This window comes from Larimichthys crocea, chromosome XXI (genome assembly GCF_000972845.2).
Source record: "Larimichthys crocea isolate SSNF chromosome XXI, L_crocea_2.0, whole genome shotgun sequence".
In the NCBI taxonomy this organism is placed as follows: Eukaryota; Metazoa; Chordata; class Actinopteri; family Sciaenidae; genus Larimichthys; species Larimichthys crocea.
The window spans coordinates 8536206-8556156 of NC_040031.1; the positions used below are offsets into that span (position 1 = coordinate 8536206).

A 19951-nucleotide genomic window follows, 5' to 3' on the forward strand; every position below is an offset into this window, starting at 1 on the left:
TTGACATATAAAAGCATGTCAACACGTATTACCTTAAATACTTGTTGTTGTTGTTTGATGATGATCATAAATAACTCATATTTGTTTGTTTCTCTGCAGGCAGCGGCGCCACACAGCGGTCCTACCCTGACATCTACCGGTGAGTTTGTGGAACTGCACCTGCATTTTTTGAAATTTCCCAAACCAACAGCAGGAAGTAGAGAGCAAAGAGGAGACAACCAGAGCCAAAAAGAAAACGTGGAAAATAGGAAGAGCTGATGATTTGAATGAAAAACCATCCTTGTCTGTGTTATGTTCTCGAATTATATGCACATAATCTCACCCTGAAATCCTGTTTTTAAGCAATAAGAGCACCTCCTTCTGTCTCTCGTGTCCTGCACTTTGGAGGTGAAATCCCCTGTTTGGCTTTGGAGGTGTTCCTGTTGTTGGTCCACGTCAGGACAGGCCGGTGACAGCAGTGAGAAATTGAACACACCTACACACAACACACAGTGTTCTACTCTCCTAAACACCCGTACGTTGTTGTATTTGTGTGTGTTCACAGGTTCGGCAGAGCCGCGTAGCTCTCTGTCTGCCTTCCTACCCCCACCCTTCTCTCTCTTGCCTTCTACCCCCACCCTTCTCTCTCTCTGCTTTCCTACCCCACCCTTCTCTCTTTCCGGCATCAGTGGGGGTAGGAAGCAGTAGGAGGACTTTGATGAACCTATTGTTCTTCCGCTTCCACCCACCATCCTGACTGTGTTGTGGAGTAACTGTGATTACCCAGAGCCCTCTGTGCTCGCCTCTGCGAGTAAAATAACCATCAAATATGTTATTCTGGTATTATGGCTCAGTCTAGGCTCATAGCTCAAGCCCTCCACCTAGCAGCCACTCAAGCTAGCAGGACAAGTCACACAGCCCACTCTAGAGGCCCTCAGCAGTGGCGCTGATTTCTGCCATCACTGACTTGAGGATTTTCCCCGGTACCCATCCACCTATATATAGGAATTCAGGCAATAATGCTCTGTTTGTGTTACTCCGGTAGCATACATATACTAAAATTGGAACGATACCAGAGAAGATTTAGCATGGCCCCTGCGCACGGATGACACGCAAATTCGTGAAGGTTCCTTCTTTTCTCTTTTTCTCTTTAAGTTTTTGCCATTAAAAATATGATTGTTATGATTATTTTCATTATTTCACCCAACAGCGAACCTCAGGCCAGCGCGCTACTGCAGCCCGTTCGGGCGCCAGCAGCAAGTGTCCGAGTCACAGCTGGATCTCATGTGTGTCACATCGCGACTTTTTTAGGGCTTTTACGTCTTCCAGTGTGTATCTGAAGATTGTCTGTGTGTGACGGTGAAATTAAATATCAATAAAGATCAGATACTTGTTATTCTAATTATTTATTGTCCTTGCGGGAAATGTGTTTGCTGCAGTATTGCCACAAACGCTCACACAATAGTATACATATTCACGCCACAACATAGCACAAAGCAGATATCAATGCAGCACATTCATCCATCTCTTTGCCCTGTGCTGTGTTACTGACAGGACGCATTCTATTTAATTAGTTTGGCCTTCAATTCGTCCTTTCTGTTTATATTCTAAAAGTCATGTTCATCTTCATGACGCTTGCATCTCGTAAATTCTTTGTATCACGTAAATAAAAACGTTTCTGTCAGAGTTTTGTTTGAGTTAAAGTCCATATCGGCGCTTCAGCTCCTTATTTTGCAATACAGCCGTGCGGGTAGAAAGTCGAGGCACAACGTCGGGCACGCTGATGACTTGGGCCTTCAAAGTAAAAGCGCTCACATTTAAGACAATCGAAGTCCTTTAAGATCCTTCAAAGTAAAGCCCAATTCGGATTTGCTGAGCCCACTCGCTACCGCTCCAAACTGTTACCCCCCCTCACAGGAACGTGGTGAATACCACGAGGAGTTTCTGTAGGTGGTTCGGGTCTCTATTCGTTGAGGGGTACGTTCTCTAACACGTGTTTTGGGGGTTTAGTTCCTTATAGAAGGTGAATCAAGTTGTTGTTTTTTTCTTCTCATTTTTTCTCTGCATAACTCAAATAAGTTCCGAGCGGTGTCCGGGACCAGAACCTGTGAGCAGCCCGACTTCACCGACAGTGGCACTTCCTCTTTCTCTTGATGAATACCACCACATGTCAGAGAAGCTGCGGCCTGGTAAATCATTCTTCAGACATCCCGCTTGTTAGTGACCAGCACGGTGGTTCTCGATCTGTGTGATTCGATGCTGTTTACCTGGGGCTCCGGAGCGGTGTAGGGGTTATTGAGTGTCGTCACTACGCATTCCACAACTTTACCAGAGTGTGCCGGGTTGGAGGATAAATAAAGGACTGCCCCATGGCAGAAAGAGATGTTTGGGAGCTGCTACGTGTTGTTGGATTCATAGAGTTTACGCCCTTGGTAAGCAAGTGCGGTAAATGTTTGTTTGGTTGATGTCAATTAATGGTTTTTCTGAATTAAAGTGAAAACTGTATGAATAAGGACAAGGAGCGGGAGTGTGTATCACGTATTGTGTAGTATGTTTTAAGTATTGTCGTTCTTTTTATATTAATTTTTTTCGTGTGTTTAGTTTGTTGAAATAAAAGTTTGTGCCCAGTCGAGCTCCAGCCTATTTTTTTATCATAATGCAGGCGGACCGTAACAACTCTCTTTGTTCAGTCTGATTGTCGTCTCTTTCTAACATGTGTACATGTATGTTCCTATTTTCCACACCTGTTTACATGTATGTTCATATTTCACACATGTGTATACCACATCGTTCTAACCCGGTCTCTGGTCTTGTCCGGACCGGGGATCGAACCGCGGATCTTTGCACCGCAGAATCCCCCTTCACCCTCCTCCTCGCAGAGAAGAATGGGCAACATGGTCCGGCAGTTTGTCCAAAATTGTTCAAACTTTCGCCAATTAGAAGGCTCCATTGTTCCAATTGGACGAATCCAACTTTTGGGCCGTTTTTTCAGCCACTAGGAGAGCAGGATTGTTCCAATTCCGTCCCTCCTCGGTCCCCGTTCCGTGATGCGGAGTTCATTTACCCGAGCGGTCTGGTGAGTCAAATTATTAATTAAATATGATTAAATATTGTTGGCAAACACGTTTTAAAACAATTTATGTATGGCATCATCACCGGGGAGTTCCCGATGTGTTTTCACGGCACTTTGTGAAAGATGTAACATCGAGCTATGAAAGCTAAATGATGTCAGACCCCTCTGGACAAACACACGGACAGAGATTGAGTACAACGAAACAATCTTTATTAATAATTGCAAAAGGTTCCTGAACAGCTTGTTCCGCCGTCCAACTCCCCGGGGCAAACGGCTTCGCTGGACCGCCGAGGACAGGAGCTGGCTGGCGGGTCAGGGGGCTCGGTGGTGCCCCTCGACCTGCTCCAGCTCCTAGGAGGCAACCACGAAATCCCCCTGGCTACCTGTCTTCTCGCCGGCAGCAAAGACTCCCTCCCCCCGCCTAGCAGAGAACCGTGTTGCCCTCCTCTGCCCAACGCCATCCCTCACCGACTGCGTATTATATTCACTTTCTGCTGTTTAAAGTGTTTTATTGAGCTCCGGGTAGGCTGATATCAGGACCATTGGCGCACAGCAGAAAAAATCTGGGGGCGAGTGGGTGCAAGTCTAAATTCTAGTGGCATTACCCCCCCCCCCAAAATATATATATATAATAGATATATATATAGATATATATAATATATATTATTATTATATTATAATACATACCGACATACTACCATACATAACATACAGACATACATAACCACACACACACCACCACACACACTCTCTATTTATCTTTTTAAATATTTTTTACTTGTATTTACTGTATATTTAAGTTATTCAACTATTCATGGCCAGCAAACACACATTTACAGACTTATTGTTGTTTCTTGAAGAACCAACCCGATCAGGTTATGGAGGGCACCTTCTGTATATCACCACTAAATTGCCGCGTTACACTAATCAGGCCATGGACATGTATAATGTTTTCTTTTACAGTCTATGAATAAGGCACAGTGATGTACTGCTCTACAAAGCCAAAAAGGCAGTAACTGTGCAGGGCTCCAAACAGAGTAAATTGACTTATTTTGATTTATAATAAATATACTGTAGTGAAATTGTACCCACATTAATTTACTGACCTTTGCCTTTAAAATTACTTCACTTAGTGTACATGAACATCAATGCACTTGAACACAACACCTGTTTTCAATACTCTTTTATTACAATGAATACATTTCACCAGGCTCAGAACCATTTCTCACACATTTCTCGCACATATGCTCTTTGGCATTTTCTCATAGTCTATCCAGGCCATCATGGCATTTCTATGGGACTCTGACTTTGCATGTGCAGCAAATCCTCCATCAGAGTATGAAGCCTTTTTCCAGTGCTTAAAACCCTCTGCTGTAAATGCCGAAATCTCTTGCAGAGGAAAGGACCAACAGCGACAGGCGTAACAGAAGGCGCATCTTTACTTTTGGGAATACTCCCGCCATTTATGGACAGGCGTACCACTCTTTCATGAGCTCCTTCTTGGCGCCTAGAAGGGTCGAGGGAAGGAAATAAGTTGTGGCGCTTGGGTCCTTCTGCCTCTTGACTGGGTATGTCTAGACTAAACAACAGAGAGAGGGAACTGACTTATTTATTTAACGACAAATAGAAGATTAATCTTCTTTACACCGGAAGGAGTAGACACCAGTTTACATTGAAAAACATAAGTAGGCTAATGGCAAGGTAATTAAAATATTCTTAGTCATCGTTACATTACTACTAGCATCCGTTGTAAGCCTCTTGTGAAGAATTCCATATTCACGGGCATGTCTAATGTCTAAGAAATTCCATCTAAGTTGAAAACAGGATAGACTTGTCTCATAGTCCAACGGCATGTTTTGTGGATTACCAGTATTACAACTGTTCACGCATCTTAATCAATCTATGGCCTATTGAAGTGAAGAAACATCCACCCAATTTCTTTGTAACATTTCATAATGGCTAACTTGTTCAGTTGAAACCACTCATGCACAACAGCAAGATCAATGGATTTCTACTACTGGTGTTTTCATCCAATTCAGTAGCAGAATGTTACCTGCAGGTCCAGAAATTCTTGATTCATCGTCTGCACCTTCTGTCCCTGTTCTCACCCTGGACTCATCCTCACTGCATACTTCTTCTACATCGGGGTTCTGCTTCTCAACATTCTCACTTTTCTTCTCACTAGTACTTCCACTCTTGCCAAAGAATTGTGATATATCGTGTTTTCGCTATCCTCTACCTCTGTAGATTGAGAAGCCATCAGCAAAGTGGTTAGTTAGCTATGCCTAACTTTTCCTCTTAGCGCGCTCTAACTTCAGAGGCAAGAAAAGTTGTCATCATTCATGTATGAACATGTATTAAAGTATCATCCTATGTATTTCAGTTCAAACAAATATACTCCACAACAAAACACTGCAAACGCTGTATGACATACATACCCACAAAAGTCCTCTTCAGAATTCGTTGTAACATTGGTTCTGCTGCTTGGATGCACCGCATGCTTTCTTCAGCTTCCAAACGACTTTCGGCAGCTCCGAACATTGCGTCGCAGAGGAAGGGAGTGGAGGGTTGGCGAGGGGGGATCTGAAGGAGCAATGTTGGATCTACTACTGCATGCAAGATTGGGTGTAGGGACCCCGTTGTACTCTGATACTTATCTTACTAGTATATATTATTGTTGTTGTTTTATGTTAAAAAATATATGTCATAAATTTCTCATATCCGAGATCTACAGAAATCCAATGGCCTCCTTGGGGTGGCTACGGGGGCTCAGAGTCATCTGTGGTGGCTGTACCACCCCAAGCCATCCATGTGGTGGCGCCCTTGATCAGGACTAATTACGTGACGCGTTACGTCCCGGTGTTCGGTTTAAGGTGTGACCGTGTAAACTGGTGACCCCTGTTGTAAGGCGGGAAACCGGACACACCTCAGACAAAGAAACTAAACAAGAGTCAGGAAACAAATCAACGTCATCTAAGAACAGGCGGGCAAAAAAAACAGAAGGCCAGGGACTACAAATACCACAGGAAAACACAAAAACCAAAACTCACCTGTCACCCTGAAAGCAGGTCTTAAAAATGAACACTGCTAAACTGACTGTGTGGATTTGATGATATAAAGTATTTATCACTGCGTTGTGCTAACGTGATTTTTAACTGTTTATTGAATCTGTGGTTTCATACGGACGTCTGTGACCTTCTACGTGTCATGTATGTAGAAAATTGTCAATAACATGACGATGACGTTTGCTGATCACTGTTCTCTACTATGGGCTGTCTCCTCTTTACTTATAGATTGAAACACTATATAATAACAAAAAGTGAGTAGAAAAAGGTGCCAATGCAGGTGCGTGTCCATGTATCGCCTCGAGTAATGCGACACAGTAACGCACCCTCGTCCGAGCCGGTGGAAGGTCCAGTTGGGCCTACCTGTGGAACGAACTTCCACCTGGCCGGAGAACGACTGTGGGTACACGTCAATCTGGTGCTCCCCACCAGAAGGAGCGAGATTTGCGGACGGGGTCTCATCCCACTGATGGCCAACAAGGTTGGAGTACTTGGGTTCTGATTCATCCACTTCAATCCACTTCGCTGCTGAAAATTTAACCTCTACTTTGTGTGATCTTACACGGACGTCCTTTCACCCGTACTCCTCTGCTACCTGACTTTGGGAGGCGGTCTGGGTTTCCACCGTGCTCTTGAGACGCGTAGGTCGCGGTGGAGGACCGGCGGCTTGTTGGCTTTGGGGACTTCCAATTTGAAACAGGTAAGAAGTTGGTGTCCCCTAAGCCTGCATTTTTAGTCAGTCCAGCCCTACATTAGAAGCACGAACAGGACAGAAAGTATTCCCAACTATACAATAGACACAAACAAACCAACGGGCAAGTGTCAAAAACGAGTACAAAAGTCAAATAGTGCTATAGGTTGGGACCGGCTATCAATAATTAATATTGCACCTGTAAACCAGGTCTAATGTAGTTTCCTTTAGTTTGCCTCCTATCTCCCTCCCAGAGGAATATATTACATGTATATTCTTAAGCTTCATATTTCACACTTGATTGCAATATGTGAATCTATTTTTCATGCCCTAAAACCTGCTTCCTTGCGTCCTCAGAGTACTTTCCAGTAATTCCTGGTCAATGGACTGGTGAAGTGGAACGAGGACCATCGCGGCGGCCGCTGAGGGACAAGAGACGCCACCACAAGCACGCCTTAACCAGAAGAGCCGACGGGTGCTTGGCCTTCAGATGGTTGAGTACACGGGTACGTGAGGTTGAAAAACAACTTTTCACTTTGTCAAACCCAATTTTCTCACAGTTTTTATGTTGGAACAAGACTTTGCTTCTGTTTTTGGTGTGTGTGATCGGGGAAAACACTCATCAGGGTGGAGTTCCTTGTTAACAGCAGTACAGGCAGAGTTCTTGAGGATGCAGCTGGACCTGCCACTCCGGACGAGGTCGCTGTTCATCGAGGGGCCTGGAGAGGCGGACCCCACCATCTTAGAGCCTGACCCCCATCCGCCAAAACACCGCAGGCAGCCCGGTTCAGTGTGATCCAGCTGACGCACCCATGCCTGAGCCATCCGGTCCGGCATTCCCCGCCCATCCGGACTCGCTTCCTGCTCCAGGGGAGGCTGCACAGGGGGCATTTCCAAAAAGCCAGCAAAGGAGAAGCAACACACCTCCTGTCCTGGAAACGAGAGTCTCAAGGTAGTACCTCTCGATCTCGGTTATTTCCTCCAGCAATATCTCTCCGTCATTACGCCGCGTCCCTTTTCCTCCTCGTCTTGTCTGTCCAGCTGGCCCTGCTCTGACATGACTCTTTGGCCGCAAGCTGGCCCAGCACCAGCCGCCTGGTGTGACGCCATCTGCAGCCAGCTCTGTTGCTCCCAGCTCGTGGCCAGGCGGTCGGGGGGACCACAAGGACTCGGTGGTCCCTCATCCTTCGGACTACGTGGCTATTAGCGAGGGCTAGTGCTGGCCAGCCCGAGGGTTGATGGCTCAGACGGACATACAGCCTTTGGCTAAATCAACGACCCTGTCCCAGTGGTGAGGTTTCACGCAAACACATTCAGTTTGTGTTTTGTAATCTGGGACTGTGACTGAATTCAAAGTACTAAAAACTGTCTGTGTTTGTCCTTCAGGTTCTTGCCGGAGGCCGAAGGACGTGGAGTGGGCTGCTGCTGGAGCAGGGGACAGCCTCATCTCTGCTCCAGCTGTGTCGGCGCACCCTCTGCTCCTCCGGCAAAAGGGCTGTGCTATGTACGGTGGGGGACAAGGGTCCTTTAATTTCCAGGTCCCAGAGGAGCAGCCTGGGCCCTCAGGGCAAGGACTGCCGCCCCCTTCCCAGGCCACACTGTGGACCAGCCCGGGCCTCCAGTCTCTCCTTTCTGCCTCCTCCCTCCACTATTGCCCCTGCCCAGGAACAACAGCCTTCAGGAGAGAAAGGCGGCCGAGGCTGTAGCAGCAGGGGAACCTAAGTCAAGGCCCGTCGGTCCAGTTGGCGCAGTACACCTGCAGCAGGTGTGGCCAACTAAAAAGACTGGGACTGGCCCACACCCGCATCAAAGGAATCTCGTATGTGCCCACTGTCGGCGGGAAAAAAACTGTGGAGGCGTGGAGGGAGGAGAGTGAAAATCAAGAAAAGGAGGCCAGGCTAATTGTGTATTTATTTATTATTATTGATTATTTTTATTTTTTTTACAGTTTATGTTAATGTCCATGTTGAGACCGCTTGTTTGGGTTGTGTGTACAATAAAATCACTCAAACCTCGATTCTGAAGTTGTTTGGAGCTGATTATGTTTCTTATTATTGACATTAAAGTGCAACACTTGTCTTCTCCCGCTATCCGTGATTTGGGTCAGCAGCAGCAGCTTTTAGCAGGGATACCTTACGGTTAGGAATACATTTCATTATTCATATATTCTTCATACATTAATTCTACTTACCGTTCGGGTTAGGGTTAATTACTACCTTGAGTAACCTTGCATACTGTAATTACTATGTTCTTGCCTTGTCCCGAGCGGGACGAACCGCCTGCCAGCACAGAGTCAGGACCGCAGAGGTCCCCCCTCCCCTTTCACAGATAAGAATGGAGGCCGTGCTTTTCACTTTGTTAAACCAATTTTCTCACAGTTTGGATGTTGGAGGCAAGCTAGTTTGCTTCCTGTTTGTTGGTGTGTGTGTGTTGTTTTGATAGGGGGGAACTCATCGGGGTGGGAGTTCCTCTAACAGCCGACAGGCAGATTGCTTGGAATGTCAGCTTGGACTCCCTGACACTCCCGACGATGTCGCTGTCATCGAGGGGCTGGATGAGGGGACCACCACCAATCTAGAAGCCTGAACGCCCATTCCGCCCACAGCAGCAAGAGCCTGGTCAGTTGATTCCAGCTGACGACAGCCCATGTCCTATGAGCCATCCGGTCCGCATCCCCCGCCCTCCGGACTATCCGTGTCGCAGGGGAGGCGTGCAGACAGGTGGGTACAGCTCAACACAGCAAAGGGAGGAAGAACACCTCCTGTCCTGGAAACGAGTCTCCAACGTAGAACTCCGTCGTCAGATCTCGGTTATTTCCTCCAGCACATACAATCCCCGTGCATTAACGCCGTCTCTGTCGCTCCTCGTCTTTCTGCCAGCTGCCTGCTCGGAACTGCCTTGGCCCTCAAGATTGGCCCAGCACCAGCCGCGCTGGTGGAGGCCATCTGCAACCAGCTCGTCATCTCCACCTCGTGGCCAGGCGGTCGGGGACCACGAGGATACATCTCTCCGACTATCGTGGACATTAGAGAAGCAGACCAGGCTAGCCGAGGTTTATGGCTCAGATGGACTTCAGCTCTTTGAGCTCAATCAGAGAAACATCTCCCAGTATGATGAGTTTGATGCAAAACAGTTCTCCGTGTGTTTAATTTGGACTAAAAACAGTCTGTTGTTTGTCCTCAGGTTCTGTCGGGAGTCAGAAAACGCGAGGTGGAGGGCTTGTGGCTGGAGCCGGGGACTGAAGCATTCTCTGCTGCCAGCCGTGTCCGTCCAACCCCTCGTCCCTCCATGTAAGGGGCTGTCCTTTGTCAGGATGGGACGTGACAGCCCTTTGACTTGATTGCTTCGGAGAGAGCAGCCCGGGCCCTCACGACGGCCTTCGCCCTCTCCTCCTCCGTCCACCAAAACAAAGCACCACTTCCCAGTTGCATTGGCCCCTGTCCGTCAGCCCCTCCTCTTCTTGTGAAGCAGATTCCGGGCAGTAACACTGCGTCAGGTGCCACACTCCATGACAGGTGTCAGACGTGGCCTCTGTCGGCAGAAATCTGTGACGGAAGGAGATGAAGAAAGAGGGATGAGGCGGACTCTGGGGGCTGATTTATTTTATTCATGAAGGCAACATTTTATGTTATAAAACTTGCTGCCCCAGAACATGCCAAGAGAGGAGGGGGGGGGGAGGGGGAGAGGAGGAGGAAGGGGGGGAAGGAAAGAGAAAGGGGGAGGGGGGGGAGGGAGGAAGGAGGAGGGGGGGGAAGGAGGAACCAGGGAAAGAGGAAAGAGAGCATAGGCAATCAGCCATCAAAATCAATGCACCCAGTTGTATATACATTAATTATTATTATTTATTAATTATTATTATTAAATTATAAATGTTTTTGTATTTTTTATTTACTTGTAAATACCTTTTAAGAAGACAGACTTGGGTTACTTTTGGCATTTTTATTTTGTGGCTTGTGTGCCACCTCTGGGTTTTATTATTGTATTTGTATTGTGGCTGGTTCTCTGTCTTGTCGCATGTTTCTCACCGCTGTTTCTGTGTACAGCTGGTGTTTGGTTTTCAAAATAAAAGAAAACTTTCCTGCAAGTTTTGTATTTTGAACGCTTATTATCTTTTCTGCAATATTGACGGGGGCAAAATAAGCACAAACAAAAACATATATCTGCACTAAATCTCTTCGATCTTATCAAGCATGTTACGATGTAACACAGAATCCCCCCATGCCTCCAACTTGAGCCAATGAAAGCCATTTGTTGTGAAAATATTACCACAGTACATAACTCACATCACGTTCTAAACCCCTGAAATCACGTCTGCTATTTTGGCCTGACCTGGGGATCGAATCCGGGACTCTTTTGCACCGTCAGCAGCCCTCCCTTCCCCTTCCAAACTGTGAACCCATGATATTGTTAATGATGCGGAGTTTACAAACTACCGAGCGGTCTGGTGAGTCAAAATATTCCTTTCCATATTGATTTTAAATATTGTTGGCAAAACACGTTAAAGTCTACATTTATGTCTGACATCAGTGCACACAGGGTGGTTTTATGGAGAACTTAAGCCTGTTAGCTCGGTTTAGTTCGCTGGGGAGGCTGCATCTCACGGACTCGAGCCGGTCAGAGTCTTTATACCGAGACACTTCTTTTGCTTTTGTTTTGTATTCCACCCCTGCTTGTTTCTTTTATTGATTATTGGTGTATACTTTATCTAGTTTGACATGTATCTCGCTGTTCTTACACCTGGGTTTGTTTTAACACATAACAGACAACGTTATCTTTGCATTTGACTCATCTTTACAAGACACTTACTTGCTTTTTCTTTTGGGTGTTTAATTCTCACCTTGGAGCTGTTCCTCTTGTTTGGTGGATTTTTAAATCACTCCCATCCTTCATGCAGTTTGTTTGGAAGTTTTATTACTTTCTGATTACTTGACCTTAAGTGCAACCGGTCAGTGTAATACATTTCTTTATCTCTAGGTTATGAAGGTTTTTTGCACTATTTTCCCCACCTCACATATTCTTTATTTTTACTTACCTTCCCTTCTTGTATCGCAGTCATTCTTGTTCATCTTTCTTGTCCCGACGGGGATCGAACCACCCAACTCCCTCCACTGCATCGGACGAGACGTTGCGGGCGCCCAGAGGCTGCAAATCCCCCACAAGAGTGGTACACTGATGTGATCATCTCATAATTACAAGGTAACTACGCAGGTTATGTGACCATGATTGGGTAGGATGTATGCTGAAAACCATCTTGGATGGACGTCGACAGAGCAGCGTAGGCAGACGGTGATTTTTGATGCGACTGCATCAGAAAAGTTGAATATTTGTGGTGACTCCTTTATGACTTTACAAAAGTTTTCCACAATCGGACCAGAAGAAACTCAGCAAGACAAGTTTTATTCAATCAACACTAAGTCTGAAATCAGCTTTTGTGCTGTGGGGTCACGCAGACAATCACGTACATAGTGGTGTCGTCCTTGTTTGCGATCAGCTGGTGGAGGCCTCGGCTCATTGTCTGTTGATGTAACGTCTGCCTTTTTTTTTTACCCACAGTCCTCCCTACGACCTCCTTTACATGAATAAAATGCGGTAAATGACATTGTAAAAATAAAATCACGATTTAATTTGTCAACATTGTCGCACATAATACACAAGTCACTTCACAATAGAAAAAAAAAAAACAAAGAAGCAGGTTTTAAAAAAAAAACAAACAAAATTAAACAATTTGATTTAACAAATCAAGTTTATTGTAAAGTCCTTAAATAGCCTAACGGTACCAAAGTGCTTTACAACCAAAGCTGTGTCAAATTAAGATTAATATGCATTGAATCGGTAGTTGATACTAACTGATAAGCAGCTTTTTTCCTGAAGAATACATTTCTCATTATGTCTTTTAACATGAGCAAATATTGCTTAATACTGAATAAAAAAAAATAAAAAAACATACAGTACAGATATGGCTATTTAACAAAATAAATTCCCCACAGAAAATTGAAATACATATAAAAAATGTTTAAAGCTATACAATCTGGGCTTAGCCTACACAATATTAAGACTACAATAAATGTTATCTGGTAAAGTACTTCGATGACAAACTTGAAAACTGTAGACACAGCCCCACTTATCTCTCCGTTCTGAGAAAGGTTCACAGTAAGATTATCCATCCTGGGAAACTTTAACAGTACATGTAGTACTAAAGAACACAGCTTCATCATTCCCCGCGGTAAGGTGACAGGAAAATTAACGGCTCGATTAAACATTTAGAGGAGTGACGAGTTCGCGGGTCTGTATTCAAAAAGCACACCTCGAATAGTTTAACATGTTTATTTCGACCCAGGAGCTGCTTAGCATACTTTGACCGCCTCATGTTGTGTGGTCGTACTTTCAGGTACGTTGTGTGGCCTAGATCAGTGATTCTCAACTGGTGGGTCGCGAACCCGTTCTCAGTGGGTACGTGGGCCTTTGGCCTGGGAAAAAAAAAGTTAAGAACAAAAAATCCTGTGCTTTTATTTTGAAGTGGATTTTTTTTATTGCGCGGAGTGCCGTTCTATTCACAGGCCTTGCTTGTAATGTTAATAGACACCCACCAAACTGCACCATATTTTCATTAAATAAATTTGAGAAGTTGGGGGGGCTGCTCTGGTCCAAAATGCCAGGGCCGATTTTTTGTCCCAGTCCGCCCATGGTCACGGCTTGTCCTTTAGGGGTGATGGTGGGTCCCGAAGCCAGACCAGTTGAGAACCACTGGCCTAGATTAAGCAATGGCGGCCTCAACTGGCGACACCATGACATTTCACTGAAAAACTCCTGTGGAAAATGGCCCTAGATTCAATTAACCTTATTAATTTAATCGACTAAATTCTTTGACAACCGTTTACATCCCTACATAAAACAATACAGAACAGATACGTAGCAGATAAATACAATTCAAAGTGCTGCAGGGTATTAAAAGCCTTTCAGAAACAGAGAGGAGCAGACAGAATGAGTACACCTGAGAAACCGTACTGCCCTGGTCAGGGTTGAACGACAATCTAAAGAAGTGGGTCTTAAGCTTGGATTTTAAAAAGGCTGAGATCAGTAGTGGTGCGGATGTCAGGGGGCAGTTTGTTCCACAGTCTAGAAGCAGCGACGGCAAAACAACGATCGGCCCGCTGTTTAAATCTTTAACAGAAGCTGACCCGAAGAGCGCAGGGCTCTGCACAACTGCGGAAAGTTAAAATCTCTGATAAGTAAAACAGGGGCCGAGCCATTAATGGCATAAAAAACAAACAGAAGTTTAAAATCAATTATAAGATGGACTGGAAGCCAGTGGAGTGACGACAGCACAGGGGGAATGTGTTCGCGTCTGGACGTGCTTGTTAAAAATCGCGTGGATTGCCCTCTAGAGATCTTGCCGACTGAGAAAAGACTTCACTTTGGCCAAGAGACGGAGCTGAAAAGAGCTCGTGCTGACAACACAGCTAATTGCTAAATTTGAGCCTATTATCAAATGTTACCAAGATTTTTGACGTGATCTAAACAGAGGGGCCGGAGTTTGTTGTGGAAACATTCGACATTTGGATTGTTGAGCTGGATTGTTCCAATTTCCCGCTTATCCCGCCTCCTCTGTCCCAGCTCAGTAGATGCGGACTTCACATACCGAACGGTCTGGTGAGTCAAATATTCATTAAATATGATTAAACATGGTTGGAAAACACGTTAAAAACTCGTATTTATGTCCGACATCAGTCACACAGAGTTCACGGTGTGTTTTTACGAAGAAGACTGTAATATCGATGTTATAGCCGGAGATTTATGAAGACTATTAGCTTCACGTACTTTGTAAAAACTGTAATTTCACTGCGTGGGATTTATTATATTCACTTTTTTATCATCACTGTGTGTTTGCCTGGTGCTGTGTATAGCGTTTTATTGAGCGATTGGAAGCTAATATCAAGACCGATAGGTGATCGATCCGCCGTCACGAAAGTCTTAAAATGAATGAAGTCGGGGCTGATTCACCGTGATTCATTTGCAGTTGTCATGTATGTTAGAAATCTGCAATAACATGATGATGAAGTTTGATGATTCACTGTTCTCTAATTATGGCTGTCTCCTATGTTACTTTATAGATTGAAAACACTACTATACTAAGGAACAAAAAGTGAGTAGAAATAAGCTACCAACAGTCAGTGTGATGTCATTACTACATACATGTGATGTCTTCATGATCATAGCGTGTACTGTACTCTGCTCATGTTCGTTTTCTCTCTTTAGATGGAACATCCCACATTTAGGAGAGCCCTTAATGGGACGCTCCTTCTGAAAGCCTTCCCGGCGGCTCAAGCTCTTGGCCTCGAGCAGCCTGCTGGGGGCCAAGCCAGGGCGAAGACGCCCGAAAAGGTGGATGTGGAGGTCTGGGTCCACGTCACCTCCGAGGGTGGTGACACAAGTGACGCCACCCTCGTCCCGAGCCGGTGGAAGGTCCAGTTTGGGCGCTACCAGGGGAAGACCTTCCACTGGCTCCTGGAGAACGACGTGGGCTACAGCGTCAATCTCGTCGCCTCCCACCAGAAGGAGCGAGAGAGGACGGGGTCTCAGTCCCCACTGATGGCCAACAAGGTGGAGTACTTGAGTCTGATTCATCCACTTCAATCCAATTTCAGTGCTGAAAGTTTTAACCTCTCTTTGTGAACTTACAGGACGCCTTCACCCGTTACTCCTCAGCATACCCTGACTTTGTGGAGGCGGTCGGGTTCCACCGTGCCTTTGAGGAGTCGCGGGTGAGGCGCTTGTTGGCTTTGGGGACTTCAAATTTGAGACCCTGCAGAGCCTGTACGAGTCTGAGGACTCCCAAAAGATCCGGTACGTTGTACTAAAAATGTGGAGGGTGACTGAGTCACCGTGTTGACGATAAGAGCCATACAAGCTACACAGATTTGTCAACTACCTCCGGAAGAAAAAGGGCCAGCTTCCGGCACGCAGATGGAGAACGTCGTCCGCTACATAAAACCCAGAGACAGGCAGAGAGCTGCTGCTGCTGCTACATCCACCACCACCACAGCTGCTGCATCCACCGCAGCGCCACCACTGCCAACGATGAGCCCACTGATGAGAAGTTGCTGGGGGCCACACAAGGACAGGATGACCCTCCAGCACTCCTCATCAGGGTCCAGGGTCCGCCACCGCCTGCAGCTGCCATCCAGGAGGAGTTGCCGGAGCCTGCCTTCGGTAACGTTACTTGGATCGGATCTCAGATGTCACTGCTGCTCTGCTCTGTCCTCTGATATTAAAGCGCTCTGTTGTTGTTTTTCTCTGTCCAGCTGCTGCCTGAGTCCTGGCGTGCAGCTCTCACTGCAGGGCAGCAGGAGTGGATCGGTTGGGTGCCGTTTACCAGGGACAGCAGTGGGAGGTCTCGCCTCACCAGTGAGCTCAATCTCTGGTGGTACCCCCCCACAAGACCAGCCGATCTACAACCAGCCTCCTGCATCCCCCGACCCCTTCTTTGCACGTCGGCTGTTCCTGTGGATGCCGCACAGGATCTGGCATCTGCAGCTGACGTGCCCCCAGCCTTTGTGCACAGGGTCCTTGACCAAGGCTGGGCTGTACAGGACCATCCGGAGGGTCCTGGACATCGACGGCTGGTATCTCATGGCCACTGAGTACCTGGAGTGCCGTCGATGTAAGAAGAAGGTCGGCGGGTGGTCACAGGGCATCATTAGGCAGCTGCCTCCCACCTACAGCTGCCAATTCCCTGCTGTACTGACGTACAAGTAAGAGAAGATGATTTAATCTAACTAATTTTCATGAATAAATAAAGCTGATTTGACATGTTCAGACTCTAACGTTGTGACGTGTTTATGCAGGCTGTCCTGTGACCTGAGGGTGGTTGTGCAGCTGAGGTCACGCACTCTGGGGAACAGTGCTAACCGGCTGTACAAGACCCTGCGGGAGCAACACACTGATGCCTGGATGCGGAGAGCGATCGGGTACCTCGGCGTTTGCGAGCAGTTCCTGGCCTTGGGGGGGGGGCGGTTTCCACCACCGCCCCAGATGCCCCCCGTTCCATCACCCATCTGGCTGCTGACGGTGTACGGGTACGACATCCTGACGCGGCTAGATGAGTCCAAGGCCAGGATCACGTCCACCTTCGGGTCCATCCTGAAGATGGACTCCACCAAGAAGGTGAGTAAAGTTTTTCTCTCTAAGCTGCTCTGGGTGTGTCGGCTCTGCACGCGGGCTAACGTTTGGAAACTTTGTCACCCGTCCAGGTGGCGAAGAAGCTCGCCGGTACCGCTTCCGACACGGCCGCCTGGGTTACCAACGTTGGGAATGAGCACGGGCAGGTCCTCATCAGTGTCCTCACCTGCTCCGAGGGCACAGAGGGCCTGTCTCCCATGGCGGCCGGATTAATGAGGCGGTACCGACTCGCCGGGGTACCTCCCCCCCAGCTCATCTACGTGGACCGCGACTGCTGCAACAGAGACGGCGTGTCGAGGACAGCTGCCTTGTTCCATGTACGAAAGGGTAGAATCTTGACGATGTCTCAAAATGTATGTACGTATAGTATAAGTATGAACAAAGCGTGTTGTTTCTTTTCACCCGCAGGAGTGGGGGCAGCTCGTGGTCAGACTGGACATTTGGCACCTGATGCGGCGCTTCACGTCAGGTGTCACCACCGAGAGCCACGAGCTGTACCCCTCTTTCATGAGGCAGCTGTCCCACCGCATCTTCGAGGTGGACTCGACAGATGCCCGCCGTCTCACGGAGGCTAAGCGGTCCGAGCTGGAGGGGAAGCACGGGATGGTCGGCCTGACCGACGCCGAGGTGGTCCGGAAGATCTCCAAGAAGGAGTGGAGGCTCCACTGCCGTCGTTGCACGCGTGGGGCCGAGGAGACAGCACTCCTTATACAGGAGCTTCTGGACACCTTCGGCGGTGAGGCAGGACGCGACAACCTGGGCATCCCGTTGCTTGACAATCTCCGCATCCAGGACATCTGGAGTACGCAGAGGTGCCACCTCAGCTGCATACAGGACCCACCGGGTGTGCAGCTTTACACCGAGACCGGCAGGCTGACAAAGGGCGGAGTCAGCTTGCCAGTTTACCGCTGCGCGAGGGGCTCCACATCTCTGGAGTCCTTCCACCTCCACCTCAACCGGTTCATCCCAGGTAGTTATTATTATTTTTTTTATTCGCACACACCCTCTGCAAATGTGAACTATTTTTTCTAAAACTTGCTTCCTTCCTCAGGGACAACTGCTTCTGGGAAGTACTTCCAGGCGTTCCTGGTCGATGGACTGGTGAGGTGGAACGAGGACCGCGCAGCGGCAGCTGCACCACCGGTTGCAGCTGAGGGACAAGTGGCACCTCTGCACTCCTACAGTGGCCACCTCAAGCACGTCCTTAACCAGAAGAGCCAACGGGTGCTTGGTCTTCAAATGGTTAAGGACTTCACCAAACCTGCCGAGTACACAGGTACGTGTGGTGAAAACACTTTGTTCCAACATCCAAACTGTGAGGAAAGTCTTTGCTTCATGTTTTTTTTTTTGTGTGTGTGTGTGTGACAGGGGAACTCATCGGGGTGGAGTTCCTCTACCGGCAGACAGGCAGAGTGCTTGAGGATGTCAGCTTGGACCCTGACACTCCGGACGAGGTTGCTGCCATCCAGGAGCTGGAGGAGGCGGATGAGGGCATCGAGGAGGACGTTGAGGAGGACCCAACCCTCTTTGCCCCATCCGTCAGTACAGCGGCAGCAGCCCGGTCAGGTGATCCGGCTGACGCACCCACGTCTGAGCCATCCGGTCCGGCCGCCCCCGCCCCTCCCGAGAATAAAGCTTCGGACATCGATCGCCTATCGGTCCAGAATCAGCCTCCACAAGCTCAAAACACACATGAGACAAAAAAGTGATAATAATAGATCCCACGAGTGAAATTATAGTTTTATTTAGCTTAATTAATCTCTTTCGTGACAGGTGCGTGACGGCGGATCGATCACCTATCGGTCCTGATATTAGCTTCCAATCGCTCAATAAAACGCTATAAACAGCACCAGGCTAACACACAGTGATGATAAAAAAGTGAATATAATAAATCCCACGCAGTGAAATTATAGTTTTTACAAAGTACGTGAAGCTAATTAGCTTTATAAATCTCCGGCCAAAACATCGATATTACAGTATTTCTTGGTTAAAAACACTCCGTGAACTCTGTGTGACTGAGTTCGGACTAAATATGAGTTTTTAACTGTTTTCCAACTATGTTTAATCATATTTAATGAATATTGACTCACGACCGTTCGGTATGAACAACTCCGCACTACTGATTGTTGGACAGAGGAGCAGGATAAGCCAACCAGCTCCCTCCGGCCTCCTATTGGCTGAAAAAAGTTGGATTCTCTCCTCCGGCTCTCCTATTGGCTGAAAAAAGTTTTTTTGGAACAGTGGAGCTGTACAGCCATTGGTCAAAAAACGGACATAGACAGAGAAGATTGTAAATCTTGTGGCAAAAGGATGACACGCACAATCGTGAAGCGTATCCACATTTTGACTTTTCCACATTGCCGTGAGCCCTTCTGGAAGAACCGAGGGGGATCTGTGTCCTGTATAAGCAGTTAAAGCACAGAGAGAGAAAGGGGAATGACGTGTGGAAAGAACACAGGTGGGGTTCGAACCTGGGCTTCCGCAGCAAGGATGAGCCTTCGCACGTGGGCGACTGTCTCCCAGCTGAGCTATAGCTGGTGGCAGAACATGCTTAGAGTGGCAGAATGTGTTTTAGATTTTTGGCTGAAAGGTCCAGGTGAAGCTCTGGCAAATTGTGTTTTGCCATGTGAAATGGTTGAAGGTATTGAAACAGACTGCACAATTACTAAATGAGTTTCATGCAGCTGAGAACTTTGTTCAGTGTAGTTTTTAGCTATTGAGAAAAACTGCTGATTCAAACAGAGGCGCTCAGAATTTGCTTGAGAGGTTTCCCAGTTTTGTCCTGGGATGTGTCATAGGAGGGGGTGATTAGGGTTTGGGCCCTGGGTTCAGCATCCAGCCGTAAGGAGAATTGGGCTCCCCCCCGACTTCAGCACGGAGGCAGTTTTTGGCTTAGCCTTTGGTTTAATTTGGCAAACGTGCCGACAGAAGTGTCGGGCAGCAAAATAGCAGCAAAGGCAAAGT

At 47.2% G+C, this 19951-nt stretch overlaps 1 protein-coding gene and 1 pseudogene across 1 annotated transcript; both read left to right on the top strand.

Annotated features, from left to right (window-relative positions):
• Positions 1-1005: 1005 nt before the first annotated feature.
• LOC113744271 (uncharacterized) lies at positions 1006-1119 on the top strand (annotated as a pseudogene).
• A 1229-nt stretch (positions 1120-2348) lies between these two features.
• On the top strand, positions 2349-18696 carry LOC104938797 (uncharacterized). The gene is made up of 14 exons (XM_027272980.1): positions 2349-2411; positions 3281-3527; positions 7166-7314; positions 7586-7760; positions 8195-8429; positions 9688-9850; positions 15065-15409; positions 15490-15570; positions 15725-16560; positions 16654-16972; positions 17059-17304; positions 17396-17957; positions 18039-18263; positions 18356-18696. Exons 1-14 carry the CDS (start codon positions 2349-2351, stop codon positions 18694-18696), a joined length of 3987 nt encoding a protein of 1328 aa, XP_027128781.1.
• The last annotated feature ends 1255 nt before the right edge of the window (positions 18697-19951 follow it).